At 37.9% G+C, this 26,091-nt stretch overlaps 1 protein-coding gene across 6 annotated transcripts in view; it reads right to left on the reverse strand.

Moving 5' to 3' along the window:
- Window positions 1-2,459: 2,459 nt before the first annotated feature.
- Window positions 2,460-26,091, reverse strand: part of DIDO1 (death inducer-obliterator 1) — a 58,706-nt gene continuing 35,074 nt past the window's right edge. For all 6 annotated transcript variants that reach the window (XM_068911996.1, XM_068911998.1, XM_068911995.1 and 3 more), the window contains exons 8-17: window positions 22,083-22,545; window positions 20,649-20,808; window positions 19,817-19,933; window positions 19,476-19,583; window positions 18,722-18,857; window positions 18,049-18,583; window positions 16,968-17,121; window positions 15,795-15,884; window positions 14,909-15,104; window positions 2,460-7,632 (exon numbers count right to left, since the gene is read on the reverse strand). In XM_068911996.1, coding sequence (XP_068768097.1) covers window positions 4,226-7,632; window positions 14,909-15,104; window positions 15,795-15,884; window positions 16,968-17,121; window positions 18,049-18,583; window positions 18,722-18,857; window positions 19,476-19,583; window positions 19,817-19,933; window positions 20,649-20,808; window positions 22,083-22,545 — 5,366 coding nt within the window. In that variant the 3' untranslated portion in view covers window positions 2,460-4,225. The remainder of the gene's footprint in view (window positions 7,633-14,908; window positions 15,105-15,794; window positions 15,885-16,967; window positions 17,122-18,048; window positions 18,584-18,721; window positions 18,858-19,475; window positions 19,584-19,816; window positions 19,934-20,648; window positions 20,809-22,082; window positions 22,546-26,091) is intronic.

The raw sequence follows: 26,091 nt of genomic DNA on the forward strand, positions 1-26,091 counted from the left end.
CGGCCAGGAGGCAGCGGGAGCGGGAGCGGGAGCGGGGCGCGCGCGCCGCCGCCGCCCCCAACCGCCGCGAGGCCGCCGGGCGCAACGGCCGCCCGCCGCGCCCACGTGACCGCCGCGCGCCTGCGCCGCCCGCCCCGCCCCGCGCCTCACTTCACCTCGCCTCATCGCGCCTCAGGGGCCGGCGGCCGCCGCCGCCGCTCGCAGCCCGGCGCCTTGCTGCATTTACCGTTTTCCTCTGCTTTGGGCTGTGGCAAACCGGCGAACCGAAGAGCCCTGTCCGGGGGGGGGGGGGGCGAAACGTCGAGGGGGGCGCGGCGAAAAGCACGCTGCCAGGGGAGAAGCGGCTCCCTCAGACGCGGCCTCGCTGCGCCGTTACGTAGGGACGCAGCAGCGCGTAGGAATTTGTCAGCCCAGGGGCTTTGTTCCTGCGGGACAAAGTTTTATGTGCTTAAAGTTATTTCAGGAGTGGGGCGGTAGAGCTCAGCAGGGCCCAGCTGTTCAGGCTTCTTGGTTTGCAAGGCCGGGGGGGGGGTGGTCTAAGTCACCCTCGGTGTTGTAAACCCCCCTAAAACCCAGTTCGGTGAGGGCTCAGAGATCTTGGAGGGTGACTGATCCTTTGTCCAGCATTCCTCTATTCCTCGTGCTTAAGTTGCCACTCAGGGCTTCACTTTCCACTTGGCTCTGGTGGCTGATAGCACATAAGGCAGGTTAGACGGGAAGATGAGAAAGGAAAAAAAAAAGACATGATGCTTTAAACTTAACACCTCTGCTTTGTTTCATTGTTCCAGGATATACTGGTCTCCCTGCTTTTTTTCCAGCAAGAATCCTGCTCTGAAGCAGGAGACTTTTTGCAGTGTCCGGTACACAGGTACAATGGGGGCAGCGTACGAAGCCAGTGCCCTGGCTTTCTGTAATTTAATCAGTAACAGTTCAGGAGTTTACCAGCAAGTAAACACTGTTCAGTGATAGGAAGTGAATCCCAAACCACTTAGAAAAGCTCCAGTTTTCTCAGTCGCAGGTTTCACTTGCAAAAACATCCTGAATGCATCTGGACCGAGTCCTTGTCCATGTGACAAGCATCTAACACCTGCGAGCAGTTTGTTTCTACATTCAGTCTCTAATATGTATCTGCTAGTGGCTGTGCTTTTCAGCATTCAAAACAGATGCCTATTATGAGAGTCAGACTATAGAAACAAGGCACAAAAATAATACTCCAGCTCCTAAAAGGAACAAATCAAAAAAAAAAAATCTTTATGAAATCTTTATTCCCTTCAGGAAGTTCAAAGATCAAATGGTTTAATGATGTGAGCATTCAGTAAAGGTAAACTATCCAGGTATTCTCCATGCTGAACTGCCCCATACATATATCACCTGAGGTACAGCCAAAGTCTGAAAGTCACATTTGTGACTTTCCTCAATAAACAAAAGCAAAAATTTTAAAAGCAGTTTTGTGCATGTTGGACTTGATTTACACTTTTCCCCTGCTTTTACTGTTCAGCACAGTCTCCTTTAGTAGGTATAAATTTTGTATATTATAATCTTTTTTATAGGTACTATTCCTTGTATTGTTCTAGACCTTTCAGAGGCGTTTACACTTTGGAAAGCTAATTTAGCTAAGTACACACAAAGGTCAAGACAGCAAGTTGTTTTATGCTAATCAAAAGTTTGAATAAAGCTACAGAATTCTTTATTTTCCCTTTCTTGCAATGAATAATAATAATTCAGTACCATTTTTAGTCTCTGAGAATAGAGTTAAATTGTTACGCTCATTTCCATCTAGATTTTGATGTCCGCTGCAGTGCGGAACATGGGAACCTTGCTGCAAAATCCAAGCCCAGCTCCTAAATTTCATAAAGTTGTAGTTAAGAAATGCAACAGCAGTATTTATGTATACAATCTAGTGTCTGTCTGCATGCAGTTGAATTTTCAGGCATTAGATCTGTGGGAGAATGCGTTTACTGTTCCTAGATCTGTGAACAGATTCCCAAAACTGATAAGTGGTAATGGAATGTTTCCTGGAACATGCAAAATAGAAACGGAGTCATACAGCTACTTTCACAACAATGAAAAATCACGCAATTTATAAATGATGTGAATTTGCTCTTTCTAAACCTCAAAAACAAACTGAACTACTTAATAATTATGCTTTCCTTCACATCTCTTTGTGTTAAACCTGCAAATAACAAACTTTGTAATTCAAATAAAATATTCTGGAATAATTTAGGCTCTATTTTAGGACTCACATAAAAATCACAAGGACACATTTTCCTATGCTTTTCAAACGCCTACAAGAAAATAACAGTTGGTAACAATGTCCTGCAAAACATCATCTTTCTTTGAACAATTAGGAAACCTGTGTACCATCAGTTTCTTGTGATAACTCCTCCCTGACTTGTTGAGAAGTAACAACGATGTTTAGAAAATAATATGCACATACGAATTTAAGAAAAAGACAATAGTTCTCTGTAGATGTTTATTCTACTTACAGTAACAAAAACCTGTGAAGTCCCGTATTTTAATGTACAGTGATATATTTTGCAATATAAAATACAATTTACAGAAATTTCTATCAAGTAAACCTAAACAAACACACTTGATTTTTGCATCTTTTATGTATGTCTTTAAATTAGAAACATCTCATTAAAAAAAAAAAAAAAACTTACACCATAGTAGATGTTTGTATTTAATACCACCTCTTTGCATTTTAAAGTTTTGTCTACAGGTTCAGAACACAGACCATCATTTCAACCAGCAAATCCTTGATGTGTAAGGACTTCAAAGATGCACCGATATAAACTGTAAAATCTGTAGTGATATACATGGCATAAATGCTACTTGTAATGTAGACTTCAAGATGCAAATGCTTATAGGAATTTAATTTTACATTTGCAAAACTATTTTATAAAAATATCAAAATATTTACCCAACTGTTAATTTACATGGTCAAATAAATTAGCAGGGTTTTCTTTATTTCAGACTTCAGGGTTACGTACTTGAAGAATACATGAAAAGTAGCAGTGTACTGTATTTCACAGTGAAATTTCCCCTCTTGAATCACAACAGTTAGTATTACCACTCTTTCGCGCTTTCTGCATTTACACCTTTTTCAGTGGACAGTTTTATATAAACCATCAGCATAAGCAGGGTCTGACAAAAACAGTGACACTTTTTTTTCCCCCAGGAGCAAAATGCTTTTAGATTGGACACTACAAGAAAATGGAGAAATTTCTTAAGTCTCTGGCAACTTTCTGCAAGAACAAAACAAACAAAAAATGATCCAACTAAATCCATATAACCTAAGTTAGAGATTTAATGGCCTACTTAACCATCTTGTTTTTCTTTCCTTCGATACGCTAATTCATTTACGGTCTCTAACTATTTGCCAATAAATGTCTGATGTTTTTAAAAGTTGCTGGTTATAAAGGTGCTACTTTTATATGCTCTTTAATTATAAGTTTGTAAAAATGCAACATTTAAAACCCCTCAGCGTCATGAAAAAACTAAGTAGGACTTGTTTCTTGGTTGTACACTTAACAGATGGATTCCAAAACACAAAATACCTGTATATAAAAAGGAAGATAGTGCACTTTAAGCTTATAACATTCCATTTTCAAATCCTCCATCAGTTACAAATAATAACACTGTTCTTCTGCAGCCTTTTGCTAAATACACACGGCCCATCCATTGTAAAATAAACAAGACAGCAACATTGGACTCCTTTTTATAAAGTGTGTGCTGTAGGAACAACTTTGACACCAAAATACCACGTAAGTGAGATGTAAAGGTATGGCTCCTAAGGTCTTGATTAGATTCTCTTATAAAATTACAATTCAAGTTACTGGAAAACATAACTTTATAATCTTAAAAAGCAATATGCTCTTCTTAGACTTTTTCCATTTCTGTACTGTAAATGGAAATTTTAAGATAAAGATGCAAGTAGAAAAAACAAAATTTCAGAACGGGCAACGCTGTGAATTTTTATAAGAAAAACATTATGCACAAAATGCAGCAAGTGAAAGTCCGGTACGTTCTTGCCTTTTATCTGTTTGAACATTTTCATTCACAGTTGTTCAAAAACTGCTCATTTGTCAGTACATTTTGTAAGGCTAGTTTTACAACAGCATTTTTGTAAAGGCGAGAATATACAGTATATACAAAAGACCTTGAGTCAATTCTTGTTATGTAATATTGTAAATTATTTATGGAAAATAGCTCTGAAGTATTTCTATGACTGATTAGTGGAAGATGAAGCTTCTGTTTCTGTTGTTTTTTGACTTTCCTTCTGCGTTTCTGGCTTCATCTCTTTACCAGTTTCCCTACTTTTACTCCGATCCTTGCGATCTTTACCTCTTTCTCTTTCACGGTCTCGATCTCTCTCTCGATCTCTTTCTTTTTCCCTGCTTCGATCCCGGTCCCTGTCTTTCTCTCTGTCACGATCTCTGTCTCTGCTTCTTGATCTGTCTCTGTCACGTCTTCTGTAGGACTCTCTCTCTCTGGTTCTTGCTCTCTCTCGGTCTCTGTTTCTTTCCCATTCTTTAGCCCGCTCTGAATCTTTTTCCCTATCTTTGTTTTGGTTTCTGTCTCGGTTTTTATCCCATTCTTTGTCTCTGTGTCTCTCCCAATCCCTTTCCCTGTCTCTATTCCAGTTTCTCCCACGGTCCCTTTCCCAAGGTCTGCCGTGTTCTCGATCCCTTCGTCTTTCCTCAAAGGATCTACCTTGTCGATTATCTGCTTGCTGAGGCTCAGACTGATCTAAAACCTTGTCTTTATTTCCTCCCTCGTATCTCTCTCTCTGTCTCCCTTCGAACGTCTGGCCTCTAAACTCAAGATTTTTGCCTTCTCGGAAATCAGACGCTGACCACTGTGCTTCTGACTCAGGTCCTTGTCCAGATATATTGGAAAGAGATGTAGATGGTCCAGCTTCCTCCCACATCTCTTTTCTGTGTGGTGGTGGATGACTTGGAAGGTCCAGGAGTGGTCTTGGGGTTGGTTTCATACCTTGTGATGACTGACCTTGGAAGTGAAATCTAGAAGGGGGAGGCTCATTTTGTTCTGGAAACAGTGCAGGTGTGGCTCCTCTTGGTCCTCCAAACTGCAGTGGCGCTGGACCTCTCTGGTTAGCAAATCTGGGAGGGGGGCTCCCTCTCCGTTCCTCAAACGGCTGCGGCAACAGTCCCCTCGGGCCTGGTATATGATTTGCAGCTGGACCTCTTTGCCCTTCAAACTGATTTGGGTGGGGCCCTCTTGGTCCCCCAAAATGACTAGGGGGCGGGCCTCTTGGCCCTCCAAATTGAGGGCCTCCTCTCTGTCCTTTAAACTGAGCTGGTGGCGGTCGTCTTTGGCCTCCAAAAGGAAAAGGTGAAGGTCCTCTATTTCCCATAAACTGAGGGGGCTCCGGTCCCTCAAACTGTCCTGGAGGCCTGACCATTTCGTTATATTGGGAATCTGGGAATTCCCTTTGTTCCATGTGAGGTTCCCTATGATCTTCAAACTGAGATGGTGACATTCCTCTTGGAACGCCATGATAAGAAGGAGAGGGGCCCCTGTTCTCACCAAAAAGAGATGGTGGTCCATGTTGTGTAGAAAATAAGGAAGGGATGGGTCCCTTTTGACCTCCGAATCTGCCAGGTGGAGGTCCTCTTTGCCCATCGTTATTTGGAGACCCGTGTTCTTCTGAGAACTGTGGTGCTGGTCCTCTAAAATTAGGTCCATGAGGTCCTACAGGTGCATTGAGCATCAGTGGTGGTGGAGGCCCTCCTTTCTGCCCAGACAAAGAAAATGGAGGCCCAACTCTGTTTTCTTCAAAGTGCTGTGGGAGAGATCCTCTTTCTCCCTCACTTTGAACAGCTGCAGATTCAGTTTGTTCTACAAACTGATGAGACTGAGGGTTTCTTTGTTCTTCATATTGCACTGATGAAAGACCCCTCTCTGGTTCAAAGTGACTGCTTGCCTTTTCCTGAGAAGTAAATACTGTATTTGAAAAAGAATCCCTTCCTATTACTTCCTTTGATTCATTTGACCATGACACTTTATGCATATCTTGCAAAGACTGACTGTCATTTGACATGGAGAAATTAGGCTGAAAAGATGTACTTGGAGGTGTCGGAAGCAGTACTTTACGTAAAGGTTTGGATGTAGAAGGTTCTCCAGAAGCTGTTTGACTCACATTTTCCAAATTAACTTGAGCACTGTTTTCAAATTTACTGTTAGATGGCTCTTTCTGAGACACTGTAGAAGCTTTTTCACTTGAAATCCAATTATCACCACTATAACCAGACTGAGGAGTAGAAATTACAGTTTTATCTTCCTTACCAAGTGGAGTTGGCAAAGCACTTGGGAAACTTGCTGGAGGAATTTCTCTTGCGGATATCTCATTCTGTACCAACTGTGGCTTTATTCGAGACTCGATATTGTCATTAGTCTCTGTTGCCATTCTTCTAGCTTGCCGAGGATCTCTGTTTTGTCTTGGGTCACAGCCCTGGTTTAAACCTTGTGCTTGCTGATTTAAAGATGAAGGTAAATCTACTTTTTGTGTAGTTTGCTGGTCCTGATGGAATAACTCAGTCTTTGCTAGGGAAGATTTTGGAGGTGGTGACATTAAAGCATCAGACACTGAAAAATGTGCCATTGAAACACCAACAGCGGCTCTTTGTTGTCTGAGGGCTTCTTCTTGTTCCTCTAGTTGTCTTTTCTGTTCTTCTATTTGTTTGTTTAATTCTTCCAACATTTTTTGCTGTTCTACCAAGGATGAACTTGCAGATATATCAGCCACATATGATGCAGATGTTTCTGAAGAATTGCTTTTAGTGTCCGTGTACATTTTATTAGGTAAATCATCAACAGTAACTTTCGCTTCTTCCAAGATAGTTTCATCTTCTGGATCATAGGCCTCATCTTCTAGTTCTGCTGTATTACATGGCTTTTCCACATCATACAGTTTCTCGCTTTCACCAGTCTGCGTTTCAAAAGCTTTCTCCGGATCATATTCTTCTTCAGGATCATATGGTCTGTCATCTTCCTCCTCTTCTATAGCTCTGTCTTTTGACATCTGTCCAAACTGTTGTACAATGGGATCTAACAGAGGCACGGCTGACATTCCTTCATCGGCAGCAACTTGAGCTTCCTGATTTGAAGACTGGACAGTTTCAGAATCTTTAGCAAGAGGTTCAAAAGATTTCTTTTTTCCAAAAAGTGTCTGTAAGATGTGCTCAAGAGGCGTGGCAGTTTTTGAGGACGAAGAATTTGTAGCAGTAACGCTTGCAGAAGCAGTGGCTGAAGCTGGTGGTGTCCCAGTAGTTGTGGTTCCAGTTTTAATCGAGGACAGTATTTTTAATACTGAAGATGTAACTGCTGGGGTTTCTGGAATAGGAAGTGGGGGCGGAGGTGGAGGAGATCCAGGTGGTGTTGTACCTACAGTTGAATCTCCAGAGTAAAGTGTGTATTTTGGAGTTTTCTTTTCTTGCAAAGAACCTAGTGGCCCTTTAGAGAACAGCGATGTTTCAGTTTCCTCTTGTGTTTGAATTCTGCTTCGCTTTTCCTCCATTTTTTCTGTCTCCATGCCAGTAGCGGGACGTTTCCCTTTTTGACAGATAACTAATCCAAGGATTAAATTTGGACGAGATGACTCAAGACCTGAAAGGGGACACAAAGATCATACATGTAAAGAAATATTTTTTACGCTTTCAGTACAAACTCCTTATTTTATACAATGACAGCTACAAAAAACATCATAAAGATAACAGTCTTTCTAAATTGCATTAGGTAACCTACTGGCAATTTTCATTAGTCCGTAAACATATGTAGGTATCCTTCTTTAAAGAAATGTTTTTACTCTTCCCTTGATATTTTTAATAAAACATTGCAGATGCAATTATTAAATAGCGACTTTGCAAATATCCCTAATGTTCCAAATCAAAAAGTTTTCATATTTTTTGTATTATTACATCCTTTTCATTTCCCTCCCCTCAGAAAAATCATACCTTAACTTTCAAATAGTCTGCAAATATGTGGTATATACACAAATACTGAAAAGTGAGAAAACCTGGGGAGGCAATCTAACTTTCTATAGGCCTAAGTCAAAATTTAAGAACAAACAAAACAAAACAACAAACCACCGCTGAAACATCCATCTAATATTATTTGGAAAAAAAAAAAACCCACTCTTCTGTTGCAAATAAAGCATATTGCTTTGCTAAACTTTAGAACTACTTTTCTATTATAATTTGTGCTGTAAGACTACGTTGACTTTTATACAGGTCTACGTATACTTTGCCTATCTCTAAATTAATCAAATAACAGTAAATGCTATAAAGATAGTCTCAAAAAAGTGTTTGGGAACAGGACTAGAACTTGCAACACACACTTCCCCCCCCCCCCCCCAGCTAGACATCATTTTTAAAAAACTAAGAAGCAGGGAAACTGGTGACTCACATAACATACCAAACAAGCAAATAAGAGCTTAAGGAGGAATCATGACTTCAGCATATGGGGAAAGGGAACTGGGTGTATTTGCGTTCTCTTCAAGAGACGGGTTAGTTCAGCATGGAACTGGCATACAGAGGGAAAAGTGACTGTTAACCCTCTGTTGTCAGATTCAGTCTTAAACATAATGTTGTAAGGCCTTTTTATAAATAAGAAGCACGGAATAGAATTGCTTCTTCATGAACGTTTCACACTCGATTCCTTGGAGAAGTATATGTAAAAACAACGGGAAAGTTTCTGATAAGAGAAAAAATAACCTTCAAAGGGCTGTAGGTCTGTTTCATGGTATTGTATTTCTTCTTCTTACGTATGCAATTCCCACTCCTAAGTGTGGAAGATGATCGTGTCCAGAACAAAGGGCAGGGGAAGAAATCCCTTTTCATACATTTGGTGGGAAATGTAGAATTTCTTTAGAAAAAGAGAGACTACTTTTTTGACTTCTGGATTTAATGACTTTTAAAAGGTTCTCATTTGGGGGGACCTCATTATTTGCATCCAGCTAGGAAGAGTAATATAGAAACATAAACAACATGTAAAGTAACATAAATATTCCCTGTGTTTAAATGGGAAGGGAATGATTCTGAACTCTACACTGTTTCTTCTGTCCTGCCCACAGTAGCAGATATATTCCATCAGTGAATCACATTTATAGATATATTGCTTTGCTGATAACTAAAAGAAATTGTAAGGGGATTCTTGGATTTGCCATCTAATGAGAAAATTGACAGTTTATTAAACTTCACCTTTCCTAATTTCTTCTGGTTACTAACTTTACACTGAGAAACCAGTAGAAGAAGTTAGCATATTTTTAAGTTAACTATGAAGCTTTCTCAGTGAGAGGATACTGTCATTCTTACAGCTTAAGCTAAGTTCAGTTATAACTTACAGAATGCTTGCCTCAGTTAATGCCAAGGGAAAGCCCAAACAGGAGAACCAATTAATCGGAGCTCATGTTCAATGAGCACCTATAACTGCAGGAGTTATTTACCATTTATTAAAATAACAGTCCCAAACCACAGCTGTTTTATGTTCTAAGTTTAGTATTTCACTTCAATACTTACTACACATTTTATTAAGCAATAACCTTTGTTCACAGAATGCCCAAATACATAAAAATCAACAGAGCTTCCATTTCTTGTGTTCAAATATTATCCCATATAAACCTTATTTTCCAAATAACAAATGATAGATAATAAGACAGAGAGAGTAATTTTTCAGAGAAAGTGAATTAACTTGAAAGTCTCATGAGAGCTCTTGGCAACTGAGGGAAAACAAACCCTCCTCTAAAATTCTGTGTACTTCTAACGGCAATTGGTAATAGAACAGTGAATCTGTTTTAAGCGCTTAATGAATAGACCCGCAAAATCTGGTTAGTCACTTGAAATGGTCTTTTCAAAAGGCCAGACAAAATTATAATGGAAATTCTGAGGCTAATCTAAAATATTTGCTTGAGAGATTTCCTGTTGGAAATGGTTCTCATTGTAAGCATATTGAGAAACAAGAATAATGAAATTTAAGTGAGTTTTTGGAAGACAGTTATTCTGTAGAATGCATTCTAGTTCCAAAGTGGAATTCTAGAATTAGAATTATTTCAGTTTCAGTGTTCTTATTTTTACCTAATTCCGTGGTTGAGAGGGTGTTGGACATGCTGTTCTAAATAGCCCACCACATGCACAAATTTGCACCCACAGGAAGAGTATGGATGCTGAGGTAGGATCAAAGTAGTCAGGACAGGAACTAAAGTACTCATTATTTTCAGTGGATGTAAAATTATAGGGAAAGGACTGCATCAATCCTTAACGCATACAAATATAAACTCACTTGCACCCACTGCCTAAAAGCAATTCTAGCAGTTCTGCTAACTATACTTTACTACCTCAAATGAAATGATACTAGCATATACCATTAATGCACAGTTCAAAAGTAAGGCAAGTTAATTAGGAAAATAATTTACTCACAAATTGAGTCTACTGAGACTGTAATAGTTAGATCTGGTTCACTGTGCGTGTGAATTCATTTTTGTTCTTTTATCAGTATGTGAATAATGAACACACATTTGGCCAGTGTTGACAAACGCAGAGCTTGTCACAAATTTGCGTTCATCCAAAAACTGCTAGTAGGCATTTGCTGTTCTGTCTTTAACCTTTCGGTTATCTACTTGTAAGCAGAGATAATGACTTGTGATTTATGTGACTAGTCACATGAATCTCAAATACTGAAAAAATGAAAGGAATAGTTTCCAAAAATCAGGCAGGATATCTAATAAACAGCAGTTACTGAAAAATTAGGTTTACACCCCTGTCAGAAATACAAACCAAGTCACTAATTAAAACAAGGTAAAATTTTAGCGCACTTCCAAGACAAGAAACTACAGTAGTGAGTTAGTAACATTGATTATAATTTAATCTGTCTAGAATTTGGTCATCATGGAACTAAATCCATTAAAATTGCCTATTTTGATACTGTAAATCTATACCAACATTAGAAATGATACCTAACCTTGCTTCTAAGTTTACTTGTGTGATTTTTCTTCAAAAACATCTCTTCAAAAAGTTCATGATCATCTGTAATAGTTTTTAATAACCTGCAGCCAAAGAGGTATCTTTACTAAATTCATACCCAACCTCTCAATCCAAAGTGACGAAACACTAAGTGCAGGGCACTGATAGCTGTGAGTGGAAACATGCAGCTTAGACGAGCATTTCAAAGATCAGTCCTATTCTATTTCAATATCCATAAACAGGTTAATTGCCTAACTTTAGGTAGTAAGAACGGAAAGGCTGGCTGCAGTCTCCAACTACTGCTCGATGACTGGCTTCCACAAGGAAGCGTTTTAAAAGTGCTGCAAGCTGTGTCAGCAGACTTAGTAGTCAGTGCTAAATTATTTATAGAACAATTATCCTGTTGTGTATTTGAAGGCCAAATGCTAGTTTTATTGAGTTACATCCTATAAAACTAAAGCCATGAAAAAATGGATAAACTAAATACTAGTATTTGCAGAATATTTGTTTTCCTTACCCTTAAATACATTTTTTATTAAATCAATTTTACTGTATTTGCACATGTAATAGCCACATCTTCATTCCTTACCATCAACAACTGGTAGCGAATTCCCTGTACCGTTAAAGATAGACGCCTAATGTCTGTACACTGATGGCAAAACCTGCAGAACGAACCCAGCACACCTGACTATGGTATATATTTTTCAACTTAAAGAGACCAAGACAAGCTATTCTTTAATCATTATCAACACTGTTTAAATACTTGTCCCAATCAGAAACTGAAAACTATCATCCAAGCATCAGTCAAGGGTATTTTAATTTCGGGATGTACATCACGTCCAGCACTGTAACGCTGCTGTACATTAAGGTACATTTCCTGAATGGAGTTGTTTGGCAGAGGGAAAAAAAAAAGGTTCTTATGCCATGTTCTTCTACTATTGCCACTTTTCGTACTAACATCTGCTGAGATGAAGAAGCCTAATTCAATACAGAGTACAGTTACACTTGTTTTGTTCCACTTGCTGCAATTTTTAAGAGCATTTTAAATAGCATGAAGAGATTCCATGCCTTCATACTTTAAGAAAAACATAGCCACTATTGTAAACTCCCAAAAGAGATCTATCTATGCTTGCAGAATGTCTTTTGCTGATACATGGCTGTTTTATTAAAATCAAACCATGTATTTTTCCATTTCCAACTTTACCACCAAATCCCTCAACAAATCACTCCTATTTGCGTTCTTCCCACTGGTAATGGGAAGGCTGATTACACTATCTTTTAAAAACTGCTTTCAGATCTTCAAATGAAAGTGCTAGATAACGCATTCTGTGTGTACATGAAGTACTCAGACAAGTAAATTCACATACAGTAAGCTATCACAAAAAACACTGCATTAGCCCACTGGTATAGTAATAATTATCTCAGATGATTTAAGTATAAACGTGGAATTCTTCCATTTTCCGTTATTTTAAAAACACCAACGTGAAAGTTTTTTTTTGTAGAGCTTCTAGGTCCTATAGCAGTTCAGAAGTCCTCAGTTGCGTTCCAAATCCAGTCCATCAGAAAACAGGAGAAATTCGTAAATCATATGTGCCTGATGGAACTGCTTTATACAGCTGGAACACCTTCTAAGTAGGGTTTACGGAATGACAGGGTTTATTGTCCCTCCCTCTCACCCCCTTCTCGTCATTTTTATCAAAACATCTTTCACTATCTAGTATAATGCTTTTTGCAGTCTTGCTAAACGCTATTTGAAGGTACACAATTAAATTTAAGGAGACAATGACCACTTTCCATAAAATATTTTTTATTGATTATTTGAGAAAGAGCAGTAAATTCCATCAGATAGCATTTAAAAGTATGGATTACATGTCTTTTATGCTGTGGTTTTAATGCATACACACAAAAAGAAAAGCAGCTTACCTGATTTTTTTTTTCCCCCTTATACAGCATTCTGGTTTTAAAATATCAACGCAATTTAGCGCAACTACGAGGTATATATTCCTACGAAAGCTTCCGAGTGTGAATTGATGGCAGAAGTCTAAGTGGGTCTTCTATTAATCTTTTAAAACATATGGCTTCTCTGCCTTTGGAACCTCCTACCTATTGCTATCCTTTAATCCATTTTGCCTACAGACGCGCATTTCACTTTGAAAAAACGACCTATAAAATTTGCCTCCATGAACAAGGCCTGCAAATGACACCTATGTCTCTTCTGAGTAACTCCCTCTAGTCTTGAAAAACTTTTACAAGTTAAACTCAGAAAGACCAAGGTGGCATTACAAGTTTCTATACTAATGCTTATTAGAGTTTGTCCATATTTGCCAACATTCTATTTTAAGATAAAATTTTCATTTAAATTGAAACTTATCATGGAAAAAGAAAAGGAAACACAGAAGGAAACTTAACAATGCTAAACATGGCTGATGTTTTCAACAGGAATGTGAGTAGGCAAAGATTATGTAAATGCCTCCCTACAGCATGTTATTTAGCAACATAGCAAAGGACTGCAGATGTTTACAGCTGATTCAACGGCCAATCCTATTCTTGCGTGTCACTTTTGAGAAGGGAACGCATTTCTTTGTTCTGGCTGGAAAATCTAGTCCAGGCAGCTAAGAACACTGCCTACGTCCCTATGCCAAAAGCATCCTGCGCTTAGTGTTTTAATTTTTTGTCTGCAAAATGGGAATAACAGCTTTCGCCTACCTTTGAAGAATATGTATTAAGGAGTATGAGGTGCTCAGATTCCGTAGTTATAAGAGCCCACATGAGTATCCTTAAAGCAATAATCCCACCTTTTTAGCTATAGCCAAAAACCAATGATCTAGCTTATGCATTGTTCAAGGACAGGTAAGAGACACAAGATTTTTCTCTTTTTTCTTGAGTCTGAGGATGCAGAGCAAGTATTCTTTGCAGGCTCATGCAGGAAAGAACGGCATTTTACTAATGATCCATAGTTTCTTATTGTTTTTTTAAAGTCATATAGTACTAATAACCCAAAACCTGGCCCAGAGTGCTCTGTTACTTCTGAATATAAGCTCTGGAAATGCGTTATGGAATTTCATTCTGAACTTGTGCTTGGGGTGTAGAGGTCAGTCAGCTTCTCAGGACGGTCAGCTCATTGCATACCTGCTCTTTTGTACCCATTATGACAATGAAGCATTGCCTTCACTGTAACCTGTAGTTCTTCAGCTTCTCAACCTTTTAGTTTGTATATATAAAAACAAAAACAGATACTTATCTGGAAACTAAGTATATGTACCTCCTCCATCCTCAGATGGAGATGACCTCAAATTCTGTAGCAGAAGGTGGGTTTGATGGGTGAATTCACTCTTGATTCTTCTGTCACCATGTTCAAGCACACCCACGAAGCAAACTCAAGTCAATCACTACTACTACTGGTAATTTTATTAAGAATGTAAGATTTTAATAAAATCCACCTATATCAACTACTTTCTGCCACCTACTGACCCAACGGAATATGGATTTTTTTCATTTATTTATTTTAAGCAAACCAATTTTCTGAAGTCAGTGATCTGGCTAGCTTGCTCCAATAGAACATAACATTTCAAACACCTTGTGCATGCATATTTGCACACATGGCATCACACTTGACATAACGATAACGCAGAGAAATCAGTACAACTTTTACCTTTGTCTTCATAGATATCTTGACTCCTTTGCTGGCTAAAGAAAGAGCTTCCTGCTTCACACTACAGTGCATAGCTTGTAGGGTTTCGGACAATTTTATTTTGACACAGAGTTAACTTTTGTGATTATTCTCTATTTACATACTCTTAAAATGTTTTTCATATAAAATCATTTTTTCAAAAATACCTACGTTAAACATCCAATAAAAATTTATCTCTGACAGATTCTTTTCTGTGATTTTACCTACCACTTAACCTCCCCTGTTTTGTGCTTACCTGGTCCCTCAAAAGGCAAGAGTTTGGAAGGAATTGGGTCCTTAGCACTCAGTGGGATCAGGTAGAGGTCCTTGACATGTCTGTTGTTATTAGCTACAACACCAAAACGACCACGACTGCTAAAATAGGAGTAGAGAGAGATATAGGCAACTTCTTCTTCTTCTGTTGCAGGATGGAAACGAATCAAACATAATTCCTGGAATACAAAAGCAAAGTGGAAAAATTCAACCTGTAACACCCCAGCAAATAAAATGGTAGCGGGCAAGTTCAAGGTGGGGGAGGAAAAGTCGCTCTACAAATTGTACGTTTACCACTCCAACTATGTTTTCAAAGCAATATTATAGCTTTAAGGGAATACTGTTCAATCTGTAATTCTGCAACAGAATTAGGTTTGTCGGTTTCAGAAATACACATGCGTATCTTATATCAAACTATACATCTTGAGGTTTTGACTATGTGAATATGAAAGAAATGGAAAATCCTTAGCTTCATGATTATATCTGCACACCGTGCTTCCTTTTTTCCAAGTTTGAAGTGTATGAAATATTAAAATCTATTCATATACTTAATGGTAATTTCCTATTTTAAAATCTGAATTTAAATTTTCAGTATTGAATAAATAGATTATGTCCAATTACGGAAACCAAACAAATAATAACATTAAGCCAATCTACAGGGAAGAGATCAAGATGATCAGCAGCTCAATGGACAAACACGTTTCTTCAATAAATCACAAATTTTAGAAGGAGTAAGCGGTGTCAGAGGGTCTCTGACAGAGAGTTGTCTCTGACAATATTTGTTGTTTATTCATTTATAGTACAAAAAGTTGTCATTTTCTATTGCTGTATTTTTCTGCTAGGTTTTGCAAAGGATTTTAAGTGAATACCTTAGAAAGTGAAGATTTGAGTTTGCCAACATAATCCCAGACTGTCTTCGGTGAGATCCTCCCACCAATGTGAATTGTATCTGGTAAATCCTAAACAAGAAGTATTACATGGTAGTATGAGAAAAGCCATAAGAGACTACTGCGTAAAAGCAGTGCAGATTGCCCCATCCCAGTGACCTAGTAGAGGATGCAGCATTATATTTTAGTAAGCTGTCATACATACTATTCTAATTCAGGCTGCGTATTTCCAAATTTCAAGGTGACTAATTATGGTAAGTTACTGGAAGGGTAACAGCATAAATAAAACAGAGAAGGCAGTCCCAAACAAAGACAGCAGCGAAACGTTGTGTACTTTTGTACACCCATCAGCTAAATACGTTTCTTAACTAAGCTTTGGTTTGATAGGGAAGCCATTATTTGCAATATAGATTTTTCTCCACACTTGCAGTTTATCAGAAAGTTATGCACAATGACTACAAGCCACACGAATTCTAGTTAGCTTCCCATCATCAGGAGAGTGAATTCCATTTTAGCAAAACGAATACAACAAAGAACTGCCCACCTTACTATTTAAAGTCCTAAAACATGTGTTTGAAACTTCTTGACTTTGCAGCCCCATAAAAATGTACTTTTTAGGAGAAAAGAGAAAGAAAATCTCTTATCTGTTTTAGCACATGCCTTTGTACTATCAGATTATTTGAGTGCACTCCCCATAAAATAGTTACTGAACTGTTTTTATTTTGAACTTAATAAAAGGACGATAATATTTGTTTTTAAATGAATGGCCTTACAAACTTTTACAATAGATCACATCAGTGATCCATCTAGTGTAAGATCACAACTATTTTTAATTACTGGTTCTAAGACATCTATTTTTAAATATTGGCTTTAAGATCTCTCTCCAAAGAATGAAGCTGAAATATAGCTATTGTTCCGTGTCAGATACTAACATATGTAAAAGCATTTTAAAAGACAAAACAATTCTTCACAAATTTGTGAGGAATTTTTAAAAGGCTTTTTTTTTTTTTTAAGCTACTTTTCTTATTACTAAAGGGATGCCATTTAGCACTGTCGAAATTCCAATACAGCAACATATACAGTGACCACAATCTTTGTAGCAACAGGAATTGCAGTATAGATTTACTCTAAACACATAAACACGTCAGTTCTAACCTCACTAAGATACTCAAAACACCCGGAGACAGGATATGCTTTAGTGACAAATTTGGCCACGCTTTGCATGTTGATAAATCCTTTCCAAATGGTGTTGAGACGAGAAAGAAAGAGAGAAGTATCTCCCTCTTGAGGTGAGCGTGACTCTGCAGCACTGCAAAACAAATCCAAAATGAAAAGGTTATAAAATACAGTCAGAATGCTCCCTTCTTTTTTCTTCTTCCCTCCTTCTACTCCTCAATTACTGTATTTTAAATATATAAATAAGATAATTTTTACTAAATGCCTTGTCAGTATTTTCCATTAACTGCATATTAGTGAAAAATGTAAGGAGCGGCTGAAAACAAAATTATAGGTGCAGACAAGCAAAGATGATGCTAAGAGACAGGATTTTTTTTTTTTTTAAACAAAATTAGGCTAACACTATAACAATTGTGATCCTGACTCTATAGCACTATAATGATTGTGATCCTGACTCTATAATAAAATAATCTGAATTAAAAACTTCCCACTAAATGAGTCAAAAACATGCAAATAAAAAGATTCTCACGTTAAAGGATGTGACATGAACAAAAATCTTTTATCTGCCGTTCTTTAAGTATATACTCTGCAATATTTATTCTTCCTACTGTATATACAGAGCATGTAAGAAATCCACTTCCTTTCAAGCTGATCAAATGGTTACATTTGATTTATAAAGTCAGATACAACAGTATTTTAATGTAGGATGAAAACGTGGAATACCTTTACATGATCTCTCAGGTACTCTCTCTATATAAACAGACTTTAAGGTCAAATATTTTTACATTTATGCATCTACTAACATACATTGTAGAATCTTTGCTGTTAATATATTCTGATGGAAAGTTTTAACCACTAGAGAAGGTAAACAAGAGGATGAGAAATGAAAAAAATCTTTGTGAGGTTACCTGAACTATGAAGTTGATCGCGTTTTTTGTTTTTGGGACAGACTGACAGGCAGGCGCGTGCACGCACGCACACACACACACACAGAGAACACCACAAAAACTTTGAAGATAAGCACAATTCAATAGTTTGGCTTACTACCAAATATACGCACTTGATATTGGGTGATTGAGGAACCGCTAAGTATCTTGGATCTGGTGAGGAGGTTGGTTTTGTTAATATTGATTTGGGGACAGTCATAACTGGTTTTGACGTCTCCTGTTTTGCTTCCCCCATGGAAACTTTGTCAGATGCAGGACGCAGTGCTGAAGTCGTAATACTGGAAGAGCCACTCATTGCTGTCCTAGGGTCTCTGCCAGAAACTGTTACAGTTGTGATAACTCCTCCGGCGCAAGTGGCAGGAAAAGCTGAGGCCTCTTCAGATAAAGAAGAATCTGTATTGTTATGGCCCTGTGTTGCAGGAACATAAGTTTTTTCTAAGCTTGACTGAGAAATGGTTTCTGCTGCAGGTCCAACTTCAGTTTCCACTGTGTTTTCAGAGACTGCCTCCTTGGCTGGCTCTGCTGTTGCTGTGGAACTTTCATGCTTTGGCTGAACTTCTGGTTTTGATTTTGACTCCACCTTTTTAACAGGAGCCACTAGTTTTGACTTCTTTGGCGGTGGTTCATCTTCAGATGCTGAAATCTGACCTATAAATTCATTTTAAATGTTTTTGATTATTATTTGATTTAGTGACGAAAGAGGTTGAAGAGACAAACAAACAAAGAGACAGTCAAGGCCCTTAACGTAACAATTGTTTCACTTTGCACAGTCAGCACTGTAGTTACCTGTACAGATTTTGCAGTTCAGGTCAAAAAGATGGGCTCGATGTTGACTTGTTGTATCCTTCAACATACTGCTAAAAACATCTAGAGAAGGAGCATTGTTTAAATCCGGTGCAGCTCGGCCTGACTCTTGCTGCTCCTAGAAGTGAACAAGCACACAAAAAAACATTCTGGTTGATCAACAATTTCAACCATAATAAAATATTTTGGAAACTGTTAATTAACTTTGGTTCTTTAGAGTAAAAGCCTTGCAAAACTCTTTCTCCTCTGAGAAGCATTTTTAAAAAAACAATGTGAAATTTTGAAACATTACTTCTCCTTTGTCATTGGTAAGAGCACAGCATGTGAGACAGAGAGCTTAATTACCATTTGTCCTCTTTTCATTCCACTATGTCCTGAAGTAGAAACTATCGTATTAAATGTTTCCCCAGCACACTAAACTGTGATATTACTGTTTCAGAGAAAGGGGAGAAAAAAAGTAAAAAAAAAGGTCGGCTAATATTCACATAAGAAATTTCTCTGTAAACTGAGAACAAGGGCTGATAAAATACACAGCCCCTGATTTTTCAGAAGTATACGCGATATGCCCATTGTTAGTCTGTTGTGCTCCTTCAAACTAGAAGGAAAATGCTCACAGCACACCGACTGTCACCTTATAGTTTGTTGAAACAATTTGCATTTCTGATAAAAATATGAGGTTCTAGCTGTAACTAATCTCCCTCGATGTCTTCATGCTTGAGCAATTCCTAATACTTACATCAGAATCAGACACTGGTGGAGAATCTTCCATATTCACATCTGGCATATTTTCCTGTTTTACAACTGATTTCTTGATTTCATGAGACTTACTTCTTGGCTCTATCATCTGAGAGGAAGAAAATATAACAGCGTGGTTAAAAACTCCACATATTCATTTTATACTTTGCCACCAGCAAATACGGAGATAATGGATAGTGGAGAAAGAGTCTGCTCACTGAAAACTATTAGCGTTTGATTAGAAAGAAAATGGTGAATAAACATAATACGGGCAGTGATAAGGGTTGTTAAACTCATCCTTAATTCATACCTAAGGACACACTGGAAAACTGTATTACTTACTGCTTTGGATGGTTTCTCTTTCCATACAGATAGTTCCTTAGACAGAAGTTCTTCCGGTTTCATTCTCACTAGCTTTGACAGTGAAATCTCCTCACGAAGAACACGATGAAAAAGTCCCTGAAAATAAAACAGACACCGTTGTCATGCCGAAGAGAATCTCCTTAGATAACTAATCAGACGATTTGCATTGCAGAATAGTCAAACCTCTTCTAATTTCTTAATTCCCTATTAAAAACACCAGCTAATTATAAGCAAAGATGAAAAGGTGCAGCAACCAGGAAACAAGGATCATATAAACATGCAGTATGAATTTATCCTCATTACTATAAATAACTCTGCCATATAACTGGATAGGAATTCCAGAAACTACACAACCACTCCTGTTTCATATCTATTCCAAGAATGAAAGAAGGAACATAGTTTCAAGTCTTCTCTAGTCAATGTTTCCATCTGCTCAAGCTTCCTTCTTTTTCTTTTAAAGGATAAACACGATTACATACACGGGTAACATCCAATACCTACTACAGAACGCCACAGGAGGAGAAACAAGTTTGTTTCTCTCTCCATTTGTTTTAAAAATACCATTCTGCAAATAAATATTTCAGAAAAAATGTCCAAACTTAATACATATAAATGATCCAACTACAGTAGATTTTGAATTCCCACTGGACAATTTTTTTTCAAGATATGAATAGCTTTAGAACAATATTTTATAGTAAAATTCATAAATCTTCATCTTAAAACTCTAAATGCAGAGGTTGGTTTGAGAGACATCATTAAAAATGAAAAGCACATTTAAGCGTATGTTTAAGTTTTAAAGTAAATTCCAAACCTGATTTTTTGGGTCCTTGAGATTGAACATGATGCTACGGTATTTACTCTTGTATCGGTTGTCCGTAACTTGAAATAAATTAAACATCTCCTTTTCAATATTGAGTGCTACTTTCCCTACTTCGCTCTCTGTCATGACCAGATCATCACTATCATTGACTCTGTTTAAAAACAAACAAAAAACCCCCCCACACACATTATTTTGCTACTAGGTAAAGCAGTATCCCCTAATTTCAACTGTATAAATTGTAAATAAAACATCCATAAAACAGAATTAAATGGGACTACTTATTTACATTCACTAAGCATTTAATATTGGGACATTCAGGACTTCCGAGAAAAGAGCCACACTGTCACTAGTTTCCCCAGCACTAAGTAGTAAACTTTAAAACAATACATTTTTTTCTCTACTACTATCTCCATTTATTTATTTATTTATTTATTATTAAAAGTTAGCAAACCTTTGAAATCCTGCAGTGTTTTACCTATAGTGATGCCTAGACTGCAGCTAGAAGGCCAGGCTAAGGATTTCAGAGCTGGTCCATACAAATCACTCAGACAGCAGTAGAGGCCAGACAAAGGGTACATGTACTTTTCAGAGAAAGGCGCTAACTTAGGCTCCTTCTACTGAGTGAAGACCCACAGACTCCTTTAAAAGACATCTCAAAGCCAAATTCTGTCTTAGGACCTTGAACTGCGAACTACAGCAAGTTCTTTCTCTCTACTGCCCACAGAAGGCCACAGAAGATAGCCTTTGTGAACTGATGTCAGCCTTTACAACTACTCCTGCTCATGGCACTGGAAATAGGAGTTTCTCTGTCACAAACTTCATCCAGTGCCTAAGCAGTTACGCTTCAATCCTAGATTCCGCACTGTGAATAGCATGTCCGTTTGCGACAATACCAAGAGTACACTCATCTATAGTAAGTCTTGAGGGCTGCCAATAGCTATAGCAATCTTTGGAGGACACTTTATGTTTCAACTTTTAGTGGTACGGTTGTCCACGGATGAGAATTCTTTTTCTATTGCATAAGAGGGAGGGGGGGGATTTCTACCTCAGTGAGCCTCTGACCTCCTACCACGATATACCCTATACTGCGTTCCCTATAACCTCTATATCTCCCAACATTGCCATCACTAGACTGTAATTTGGGAGCACCTGCAATAGAAATGCTTCTGTGCTGTGATGTAACTCTTCAAACTACAATTGCCTCAATATGACGGGGAGAGGGAGGCTTCTTTTTTAAAATTTTTCACATGGACAATTATTTTGCATCAGAATTTTTTTTCATAGACCTGAAATACCAAATATTACATTTGTAGCATAAGTTCAATACCTTAATATCCCTCCTCAAGAAATAAACAAAAATGTTTAGTCTAAACATTTATTTCTAGTTGTAGCTTCCAAAATAAAATAAGCGTTTTGAATTCCCACCTCTTCCATAAAATTTCTTTGAGGGACCGTCGAATATTTTGTCGAATCTGAGAGTTGGGTTGGGACTGGCTAGGGCTAGCTGATGCTTTTACTTGACTACTTCCGGCTGCAGTAGAAGAAACGGAAGAGAGCGAAGGCTTTCTGAGCCCTCCACCCAAACTGGAAGACGCAGCTGTTTTTTTGGAAATTGATGAAGCATGAGAGAGAGATGAATGTTTTGAAGAAACACTGCCTGATGAAGGCCAAGCTTTCTTCGGAATTACGCCTTTGAAGTTTCCAGCAGAAGGTTTAACTGGGTGTTTAGTTAGTGATGGGCTAGAAAAGGATGGGGACTTCTTTGGAGTAAGATTTTTGGTGAGGGCAGATGTCTGTTTCTCATGTGCAGACGCTGAAGCTACAGCTTTCTTAGATGCCGGTGTAGGTTCTGCTGCTTTATCTTCGTTCTTCTTCTCTTCCTTTTGAGCTGTTAAAACAAAGAAGAAAATACAGTATTAAAGGCTTAACACTGATGTTTTAGTTATTTTAATGTCAGTGTTAAGAATGGATAATTGTAAAAGAGCTGTTGCCACTTTTAAAATGTAAGTGATATCGTATTAATGATGGCTAGGTACCAATCTACAAAAAAAAGCCTACGAAATACGTCTCCAGAGAACACAAATTTAAGCCATTTACTTTCATTAGCTTTTTAGGAAGCAGTTTTAAAAATTGTGCAGAAGTTCACACAACTTTTCAGAAGAAATTCGTATTTCGTATAAAAGTTTAAAACAGCTTCACTTCAGCAAAAAGTTGAAAAATTTATGCTCAAGCTATGTGAGAAAACTGAAAAAGGCACCACCTTCAAAGATTCCTGAGTGGGGAATCAGGGTTAAGCTTCAAATAAATAAAAAATAAATAACGTAGCTCATCTTACATTTGACAGAAAAAAGTTCTCATAGCAACTTACAGAACCTGTAAGAACCTTACAACAGCTGAGCTGGCTAGAGTCCATGAATTTGAGCTTGAATTAATATCTGACTCAAGCTCAGTGTTGTTGAAGTTAAAAAAAAATACATTTCCCCAGACTTTTTGTTTTAAAGAGCAAGCAAAAAGAACCAAGTTATATAGCACAGAAGTTGCCTAAAGAAAATTAATAAAGCCCTCAATCTAGTTTTCAAAGTCAGTGATTACTAGCATAAATATCATCCTGAGGACATGACTCTGAACTATTATTAGAACGTCCTATTCAGTTCCTAGCTAAAGTCCAGATTAATCATTATAATCCTTGTTCAGACTGGCCACCTCATTCCCATCCTTCTTAAACCATTCCATTAACAAGATCCAAATTTGCCATATAAATCAAACAATTCTTCTAACACTAATTGAATAACAGATACACATACTATACGAGAAAATGTGTGAAATATGCAGGTAAAGGCTCCAATTTTCCACACGCGATGGAGTTCTCCTTGCAGAGGACTTCAAAAACAATCATTTCTCTAAACTGCACTTCATCTGTCCACCTTCTGGCACTTACAGGAATAATTCAGTATAGCGAAGCAAAAAAACAAAACAAAAAAACCACCCACACAACAGTCCAATTCCACTTTAGCTCATCAGAAACATCACTTACAAGGTATTAAAACAAAGTCACAATGGGCGAACATTAACAAAGATTTATCATCACAGCTTAAACAAGAAGGGACTCTGAGAAATAACTCCTAAAATATAAGTGTTTCAATCAGAAAAGCTGAATTTCAACCTTCTTTTTCTCCCCAGTCCGTAGAAAACTACTGACCAGTTAACATGCAAATTTTTCATCTGATACCTTTTCAGATAATGAAAATTTGTAAGTGAAAGAACTAATGCAGAATTCCCAAAAGCAAAATTTAGTACATTTCCTGGGAAGGAATTCAACTTTAGGAAATGTACCAAGTGATCAAATTCTCCCTCTTCAGCTTCCAGGTCTGCTGCAGGCAGAGCACAAATTATTAGGAAGTATCTTAAACGTCCAACCTTGTCATATCTTTTCTGAAATGGATTTACAGGGGAAGTAGGAGGAAAGCACACCTACTAAGTTTGATTCAAGAAAGCCGGAAAATTTAGCCCAAGTATTCAATAGAAACGTGCACGTTTCTCAAAGGGGAAGACTTGGAATGCTTAAGAGACATCATACGAATATTCTCTCAGGGGCATACGCTGCCGGGTTAAACAACCCTTCTCTCTAGGTAACGTTCTAGGGCTGCTGGAACGCTTGCACGCGCTTTCAGAAGGAAGAATGCTCATAATAAAAAAAGCTCAGAGCTCCGTTAAGTTGTATCTTATTGCTAGCAGCTTCACCAAAAATACAGAAACTGGTGTTAAGATGAACTAAGGAACGATTCTCTACTTGCACTTCCGTAGGGCTAAGTTTAAGGGTGTGTAGTGACCTTCTACTGGAATACAAATAGAAGAATCCAGAAGACTGCCAAACATTATACGTTTTGCCTGCTTTTTTTTTTTTTCCCCTCTAAAATTATATTCCAATAATCAGGACATCTTCCTGAATTTTTCTGAATGAGATTAAAGTATCTGAAATGTAAAATGAAACAACTGCCATAAAACATTAAATAATTTCAGTGTAAGTCAAGATTTTGCCATGAAGCAGAATAAAATGATTTTTCTCACGCTATTCCCCCGCTCCTCCCTAGATACGGTTCTTGGTTACTGTCAGAGGACACTTGAGCTAGAGGCATCTTTAGTGCGCTGCAGAGTGACTTCTCTCATGTTTCCCCCCTCCCCAAAGCCTACCGCTAACACTGTTCTAGTTGTCAGGACGGTTTTATCAATAGTGAGGAAATACTGTTTCTACAAACAAAAATACTGGGGAGAGACCAGGAACTGTTTCTGATGTTTTAACTTGGTCAAATTAGGCACCCCAGAACCTTACAGAGGCGAAAGGCCAAAGTACTTTGTTCGAGTTAATAGCCTTGAGCAGAGAGAAGACAAATACCCAAAAGTTATACACTGACAAGACTGCAGAAATTACTCTACTTGCATTCTCTTTCCTAGTTTATTGTATAGCAGATTTTATCTTTTCAGTCAGTAGGATGGAAGCACGTTTCTATGGCTCCTTACAAAAGGGAAAGACAGCACACGTCTGGTTTCAAAATGACCACCGTAAAACTGAGTCCTCAGTGCCAAGTTCTTTTGGTTTGCAGTAATAGGAAATTCTAAACTTAAATTTAACCCTCTCTATCTTTTTAGTGATTAGTTCAAATTACTTAATAGCTGCATGAGTGAAACTAAAAATAGCACAGCCAAAGTGTTTCATATTAATCAGATGTGGTATATATGAAAAATATATCCACATCACAAGCCTATGTTACAAATAACAGCTGCAGCGTAGTAAGAATACGTTAAGAAAAGACAGACAGACAGAAAGAGAAAGAAAGAAAACAAGTAGAAAGGTAGATTGAAGCTCCCAGGGCTGACGTGCAGCAGAATCAGTAAGCGTCCAGGACAAAAGATGCAGAAGCATCATTACTCTGCAAGTTGGCACCATGACTGTTCAGAAAGGCTTCCAAAGTAAGGCATATAACTCTACGCTTCGATAGTCAACAGAAAACATGCAAATACTTCATAGGCTTCATGAAATTTTAAAAATTCAGTAAGCTACAGTAACATTTTATACCAACTAAAACTGTCTACCTGGTAGTACTTGTTGATTATGGAACCTGGCAAAGTTTTGTTGCGTTTTTTTTCTCTACAGTTCAGGTGTTGCATACTAAAGATTAATATGGAGCTTATTCAGGGTCTCAAAAGGGCCTCCCAACTATTCTCGCAAACTTACAGGACATCACATCACACTAGATTTGGAGGATGGAGTCAAAGGGTGTGCATATTTTGAGAAAGTCTCAAGGGCCCTTAGAATCCTACACATGCACATAGCCTCTCTTATCTGTGGAGGAACTTAATCTTAAAAGAATCTCTCGTCTTAACTTGACAGGAGGACAGAAAAATTTTTGCCCCACCAAGTTTTTGTTTTTACTGA

The sequence above is a fragment of the Struthio camelus genome, chromosome 18 (assembly GCF_040807025.1).
Source record: "Struthio camelus isolate bStrCam1 chromosome 18, bStrCam1.hap1, whole genome shotgun sequence".
Classification (NCBI taxonomy): Eukaryota; Metazoa; Chordata; class Aves; order Struthioniformes; family Struthionidae; genus Struthio; species Struthio camelus.